Raw genomic sequence first — 8,148 nt, forward strand, 5'->3', positions numbered from 1 at the left:
CGAACGTGATACTTTAATAATGCGCGCAACACTGCGGATGTGATTCCGACTCGAACAACCCCACATGCAGTATGAAAAACTCGATTTATATGAGAGGTGCCACGCCTGTTTTCCAATAACATCAATTTTTTCATGAGTATGCGTTTAATTTCGTATGGGAGGTGCCACGCCCCCTTTTCCAATAGCTCCAGTTTTTCTCCGCGATTGATTTCATATATATCCCTACCAAGATCCAGTACTCTATCATGAACACTTCTAGAGATATGCACGCCTTCTTCACTTAGCGCCATGAAATTCACTTTACGACCTGTTCCCCACGCTCATTTTCTAAATTGATTTTATATATCTCCATACCAAGTTCCAGTACCCTACCATGAACGCTTTCAGAGATATGCGGCATGAAAAATTCGGTTTTCCAATAACATCCACTTTTTCCATGAGTATGCGATTAATTTCATATATTTCCAAATATACACAACAAATTTCATACAAATCAGTCAAGCCGTTTGGGAGGAGTTGACCACAAACAGCGTGACATAAGATTTTATTCGAATGGTGGGAACCCTATGCAAATTTTTTTATGTTTTAAGTGTTTTCATACATTCGCAGTGGAATAGCATTCACCCTCATTGCGAGAGTGGTGTCGTATGCAAGTCGTTTTTCGAGAGTCGAATCGTATCGAAAATTTCACGTCATTGCCAAAATTTCCACTCGACTAGTGTATTAGAACGGAAAAACTTGGCAGCACTGTATAGTTTTCGACAAATTTCGTCGTTTACTTTTTTCAGCACGACAGTAAACAATGCCAATGTTGTCGAGTCGTACAATTTAGCCTAATTTACGACTTACGCAATGAGGCTGATTATTACTTATTAAAATTAATTTTTTTTTTGATAATTCAGATATATGGCAACACCGGTTTTTAAATTTTTTCTTTACAAACCTTCTACAGACAAAGAGAAACAAAATGAAATAAAAACGAAACAAACCCGTTGAGCCGTTCTTAAATTATGCGATAACAAACGAACAGCAATTTATTTTTATATGTAAAGATTTTTGTCGAGTGGTGGCAAACCTCTTCAAATTTTTTTTTATTAAATTTGTTAATGCATTCTCAGTAACGTACATTATTACGGCTTATGTTAATTAATTTTTTTTTTTTTTAATATTTGAAATATGTGGCAACACCGGGTTTCCAATTGTTTCTTTACATTCATTTTACAGAGAGAAAGACACAAAATGAAATAAAAGCGGAGCAAATCCCTTGAGCCGTTCTTGAGTTATGCGATAACACACGGAAGCAATCCATTTTTACATATAAATTTTTTTTCGAATGGTGGCAACCCTACCGAAATTTTTTTCTGAATAAATTTTTTTTATACATTCTCAGTGAAAGAGCATTATTGCGGCTCATTTATAATTAATTTTTTTTTTCTGATATTGCAGATATCTGGCAACATCATTTTTCCAATTTTCTCCTTACAAACCTTCTACAGACAGAAAGACACAAAATGAAATAAAAACGAAGCAAATCCGTTGAGCCGTTCTTGAGTGATGCGATAACACATAAAAGTAATCCATTTTTAAATATAATTTTTTTTTTCGAATGGTGATAATCCCATCCAAATTTTTTTACGAATAATCTTGCTATGCGTTCTCAGTGAAATGGCATTATTGCGGCTTATTTGTAATAATTTTTTTTTCTGCTATTGCAAATATGTGTCAACACCATTTTACCAGTTTTCTCTTTACAAACCTTCTACAGATAGAGAGACACAAAATGAAAGAAAAACGAAGCAAATCCGTTGAGCCGTTCTTCAGTGATGCGATAGCACACGAACAGCAATTCATTTTTATATATAAAGATGTACATATCACTTTTTTTGCAATTTTACGCTTAAAGATTTTTTTTTATTTTCCCCTTATTATCATTCCTCATTATTATTTGTAGTATGCATGTATGTATATATAATTTTGTTTCTATGCGAATTTAATTAATTGCATACATATATATAGCTAGACTTCTTAGTAATAATCGCAAGCATGGAGCAATAAATTAAAAAAGGCTCTTTCCATAAATATATATTTATGTATGTTAGAATAACCATGGATTTAGTATTGCTATGCGAACAATAACCAAGCAATACACAAAAATGCCAAATACAAGAATAATTTGGATAGTTGCTGTTCGTCTTCAAATTGTGTGGTGCCACGATTGGCGGCTGCAAAACGGATTAGAATTAGTAATGGCAAAATAATGCATAAACATAGTTTAAATAAGTGTTTCCACTTACCCGCTGCTCGTGGTTCGCCAAAATTAAACGATGATGCGAAGTAGCCAAATGGAAAAGCGCCAATACCGAAAGACATATGGAAGCCATCACCAAAACCGAATCCTTGAAAACCTTGTTGAGGTTCGGGCTCAGTGCGCTGTCCAGCAGGACGCGGTGGTACTTTATTTCTAATAAAAAATTTAAAGTTGTAAATATAGTCAACGGTCGGAGTTGTGGACATACATACATAATAAAAAATAATACATACATAAATATACATACTATCTAACTCTATTCACAACTTTACCTCGGATCCTCTTGTTTGGTACTATTGCGCCCGTAAAGCGGAATTACTTTATCTTTGCCAATAGCTGCCTTGCACACTGGACATAATTTACAATTAGGACGTGTCTCCAGCCATTGATGCAAGCATGGCCAACAGAAGAGATGGCCACACAGACTGACAACTGCATCCTTGGCTGTATCTAGGCATATATTACACTCATACATGGAATCATCAACCTTTTCTTCCTCGTTACTATTGGCTTTGGAGTCACCACTTGTGTTTGTTTCTGACTTAATGCCGCTAATGTTGGCTGTAGATTCACTACCCAGTGCACTACCAGGAAAAGAATACGCTGTGGAAGATGAGCCTTTGGTTTCGTTAGCAATGGTGCCGTTATCTACGCTTGCATTATCAGTTGTTCTTGTGGTAGAGGTTTCGGGTCGAGTAGATTGAGTTTGCTCTGCACCGCCGCTCGTATTACCAAAATAACTCCAATCGGCGGTTGCTTCAGCCGGCGGTGGCGAGGGATCACCATGTGAGGTTGTTGGTAATTCTGGCGCCGAAGGGGCGTGCGTTGCTTGTGTGGACATACCGGCAATTAGAGTCGAATTCCAATTTGCCAAATAAGCTGAAATTGAAAAACAAAATTTTTTAATATACTGAGAATCGTTTAATTAACTAAGGCACTTTATTTCGCGTTCTTAGTATGTACTAATTTGCATATTGTTGATGGGCATGCTGAATATGCATAGGTATCTTCAATGGAAACGACTAGAAATTAAACTATTTTAATTCAACTATTATAATAAACATTTATGCAAATTAGTTTTGTCGCAGCCCTTTTAGTAGAAAGTAGTTATATTTAACAACAAACGTATGATGCAGACAGTAATTAACTACTACGAAAAACTTCCTGTATACATGAACATACATATAAATAATAATTTTACTTAAAACAATGCACATTTAACGCATGTAAGAAACAAGTTGCGATTTCACTTTCGGAAGATATAAATTTTTTCGCTTTTTTTTTTATTGAAACCAGTTTTAATTTCTGTTGCAGTACACTTTCGTTTGGTTTTGTTTTTTTACCAGTTGCCTACATATGTACATAGTCTTTCTTTGTACGTTGATTAGCCGATAAGAACGACTTTTCTAAATATTCAATACGTACTCTCGTACGATACGCGCAGCTCCGTCAAGCATTACGAATGTGATAACAATTTAATTTTATTTTTTATATATTTTGGCTAGTTCCAGTGAATTTTATTTCTGTGTATGCTAATAACAAGAATGATAGATTATTTTCTGGATCGTGTGCTATTTACATACATATGATGCATATACATACATAAGACCAGATTGAGAACTTTCAAATTAAGATTTTATATTACTCGCAACATTAACTGTTAGCTTTAAAGTTAAATAAACTACTAAAATTACTGACGTGTTATTCACATCGAATAATTAGCATATTTATTACCTCGCTCGCTACGTTCTTCCACATCACATGCCCACCGCCTGCATAAGCACATACGTGTTCATATGAACAACTCGAATACTACTCTAATGGGATTGCGTTAGTTGGGATTTACCACCTCCTTCAACATCACCCCCCCAAAAACACACCTGCGATTCCATCTTATTTACACATCTATATATATATTTTTTTTTAGCCATCTGTGATGTGTACTTTGCCTTTTTTATAAAACGATGTAGCCTGAATTTCATATTCTTCCAGATTTATTAACAACCTCTCACATGCATTGCAACAGCTTTTAACGTTCTCTTCGATGGCAAAATTTTATTGCGTATTTTCGCAATGCCTCATTTTCGCAATTTTGCAATCAAGAATAATGGAAAAATCGCTTTACCACATCTTACTACGGTCGTCCAACACTTACCTTCTCCAACGAATTTCTTTCACAGATGCTTCACTTGCGAATTTCACTTTACCGAATTTGCACAGAAATCAATTAAAAGAAAGCACTATACTAGGATTTAAAAGAAAAATATTGTAATTTGCGTATAAAATTTAATTAGATTAAAACTGCTCCTTTCCTTCACAACCAATCGCTTTGCGCTATTCCAGTAGAGATGTGCTGAATTGTCGGTACCAAATACTCGATTCCCAATACTTGAAGACAATTTCGGTACCTAATGCTTTCTTTTCGGTACCCGATACCGATTCGATACATTAAACCTTCGTCATAATAAATAAACTTGTGGACAACTGATTAAGTGTAGGGACATTTGGATTAGATTTACTACTTTTTCTTTTGTTTATTTTGTGTTTATATTTTTTTTATAAAAGTCTAGCACATTACATAGCACCATAATAATCCACATTTCAAACTTTTTACAAAAATTATAAAAATTCAACAAACTTTCACAATTACACTTACAGATTTTAAACTTTTTATTAAAAAATTTTAGAAAAATTGTAGGTATACAGTTTCATAGCCCATTAATTTTCAATAGTTTTAAACTGCAAATTTTAAAACGTCAGAAAGTTGTAATAACTTTTTTTTCTGACATTCCTAGGTATTTTCCTCCATATCAAAGTTATTGGCGAGCATACTTTGCAAGGGAGAAAATGCTCAACAAAAAAAAATTATTAAGAATTAGTAGACAAAAGAAAAATAGCCACAACTGACCACAAGAGTATACTCTTGAAGTGTGCAGAAAAAAAAATTAATTGCTATTTTGTATGACATAGCCTGAAATAAAAAAGATACATATAAGACGATGCTTCCTCAAAAGATGAGCAATGTGTATGTCAGCATTTGAGCCTTCTTGTACTTATCACCGCAGTCTTACAGTTATTGTGGCAATATTATTAATTCGTAATAATCGGGCAGATTCTGCAATTCACTTCCGAGTGAGTTTCAACGCCTGCCAATTTGAATTCAAAGCGAGTTTAATTGAAATTCACTTGAAAGTGAATTGCAGAACCTGCCTGATTACTACGATTTGCATTGTGGTTGACGTAGGGGCAGATATTAATCCAGCGACAACAACGTTCAGATCCAAATAATGTGGAGAAATATACTTCTTTAACCATATATTAATGACTTCAACGATCACTAAACAGCTTTTATTTCATATTTGTGGGTATTGCGGACTCTTATTAGAAATTCCAATATTTAGGTACCGAGTATCGAAAGTATTGGATACTTTTTAAGTCGCTACCGAGTATCGATCAATACTTAAAAGTACCGACTCAGCACATCTCTATATTCCAGGTTAAACGCGGTGTTGCATTTTGTGATAGCTGTGTTTCATGAGCATATACAAATATTTGTTCCAAGGCTTACGCCCCCTATGAACGAACGACACATGATGACGAAAGAACAAAATGTATTCGCAACTTGGGCAAGAACAAGAAAGTGAAAATCAATTTTTTTAGCGTTATCTATGAATGAACGAATGACTCAAAATCCCGCGAGAATAATATTACGTTCAAATTAGCTCCATTTAACTTGTTAAATGAAAAAACCTTTTTGTAAAACACAATCTTCCACATTGAACATTTGGAGTTAACTGTGACGGTTGTTTGATTTCAAATAAAAATTCAAATAAAATTATCAAAAATCAAGATTTTGTCTTTCATTTTGTTTTGGGCCAATGTCTTCTTCATGATATGAACGCATGAACCAATTAGAACATATCTGACTGGTTGAGAAGCAGCAATTTGTAAAAGCAATTGAGAAAAAAGTGTGTGACATTCGTTATTTTGAAGATTGCTATTTCTGTTTTGCTTCTCTCTTTTTGTGTATTTTGTCGGTGGTTTATTTCAGTGATTTTTAAACGATTTTCAATAAGTTTTCTATGCAAATGTAATTAAAATGAAGTGCGCGGGGATTGGTTGCAAAAACACGTACAATAATAGTAATAATAATAGCACAGACATGTTGTACAAAATTGCTTGCATTTTTTTCTTTATGCTTCGTCTTCATATTCTTTGTTTATTGTTCAAAGAAAATAACATGGCGCCGAAATTACAAACGTCACCCAGAAAAATAACGTTTTTCTTGTTTTTTTTTTTGAACGCATATGGATTACTTATGGCCCCGTCAGAATGGGTACTTTCCGGTCAAGGATGAAACTGACAGTTGAGTAGACTGTGTGTGTTTGTATAGAGAGCGTAAGATTGGCAATCCTTGCGTCGACGGCCCCAACGCACGTTGGCCAACACTCAACTTTTGACGCACGTAAAGCTCTGAACACATCGAAAACGACATCATCACACGACACGACAATAGGGTTTTATCTACATAATCTAAACGCCTTGTCGACAGTGACATGATTTTCTTGAACGTGGCAGCGACACATGAATTTGTTTGAGTTTGACATAAAAGAAGAGGAAGGATCTTATCTGTCGCTAGAAAAATAGAAACAGCATGATTCAATAATACAAGGTTGGATAAATATTGACATTTGTGTCAATCGACTGCCTTGTAAGGTTGCATTTGAGAATGAAAGAGAAGCGGGTAACAATTTTATACACTTTTGTGAAAAGGTAGTTGGAAAAGTAAGTAGTCTGGTAGTGCTGAAATGCTTTTTGTATACAAATTGAATTAACTATATAAAGAAGATTCCACTGATCTGCATAATAGGCAATGAATTAACTTTTTATGGCCACATAAATATTAAAAATGAAATAAATGGATATTCACATAAAATTCTTGCCAAGAAAAATCTTTGAAACCTTTGAAGAAATATTCCCAAATATTCAAAATAAACCATGGTTTCATTGAAATTCCAGTATATATTAAACAAAATTAATGGAATTCAAACAAATCCTTTATTCAAAGGGACAATATGAAGAAATAACAAATAGTAAAGATGCAAATGATTTAATGCATATAAATTAATCTTTTAAGAATTATTATATTTGTTGCATTTAAAGGTTACATGTTCAATATCTTAAATTGAAATACATTTGGTTTTTTTTAAATTTAAATTTTTTAGTAATGTTTTCTACTTTTTTCTCCAATAAGTTTTGCTAATCTTATATTGGTTACATTTAAAAGTTAGCTCTTCAATATCGCAATTTATTTACATTTGGTTATTTAAAAATCTAATTTTTATGGGATGTTTTTTACTTTTTTCTCCAATTAGTCTTGTTAATCATTATATCGGTTAAACTTTAAAAATATGTCTTCAATATCGCAACTTAATTACACTTCGTTTTTCAAAAAATGTTGATTTTTTGTAATGTTGTGTACTTTTTTCTGCAATCAGTCACGATCAGCACAAGAAAATATCTTTATTAATATTTTCACTTTCGCTTTTATGGAGTGGTATACTTACTTGTAAATATGCAAAGGCTGCATTTGACTAACCCAAAGGCTGCATTAGTAAAAATACATGCACCAGCTAACGTGGACGGACACCCAAATGATCCTGACCGTCACAAGAGAATATATTTATTAATATTTGTACTTTCTGCACCAGCCATACGTGGACGGACACACAGGGATACTAGCATGCAAAACTTACTTGCAACGGCTGCACTTGTTGTAAAACGCTACTTTTTGAATACAAATTATGAATAACTCACTATTCAGTGTTTTGTTTACATGT

The 8,148-nt window shown here is 33.7% G+C and overlaps 1 protein-coding gene across 3 annotated transcripts; it reads right to left on the reverse strand.

The window, feature by feature from the left end:
- Positions 1 to 1,874: 1,874 nt before the first annotated feature.
- LOC118733999 (E3 ubiquitin-protein ligase RNF185) lies at positions 1,875 to 4,670 on the reverse strand. Of its 3 annotated transcripts, none has more exons than XM_036463666.1 (4): positions 4,464 to 4,670; positions 2,581 to 3,187; positions 2,295 to 2,461; positions 1,875 to 2,222 (listed from the first exon to the last, which is right to left on the reverse strand). In XM_036463666.1, exons 2-4 carry the CDS (start codon positions 3,147 to 3,149, stop codon positions 2,122 to 2,124), a joined length of 837 nt encoding a protein of 278 aa, XP_036319559.1. In that variant the 5' UTR covers positions 3,150 to 3,187; positions 4,464 to 4,670; the 3' UTR covers positions 1,875 to 2,121. The 3 variants fall into 3 exon arrangements, with proteins under 3 accessions (XP_036319559.1, XP_036319560.1, XP_036319558.1); XM_036463667.1 differs by having other exon boundaries at positions 2,581 to 3,193; positions 4,464 to 4,664; XM_036463665.1 differs by lacking the exon at positions 4,464 to 4,670 and adding an exon at positions 4,043 to 4,162.
- Between the last annotated feature and the right edge of the window lie 3,478 nt (positions 4,671 to 8,148).

Source organism: Rhagoletis pomonella, unplaced genomic scaffold, assembly GCF_013731165.1.
Source record: "Rhagoletis pomonella isolate Grant_MI unplaced genomic scaffold, Rhpom_1.0 Rhpom_scaffold_00002, whole genome shotgun sequence".
Classification (NCBI taxonomy): domain Eukaryota; kingdom Metazoa; phylum Arthropoda; class Insecta; order Diptera; family Tephritidae; genus Rhagoletis; species Rhagoletis pomonella.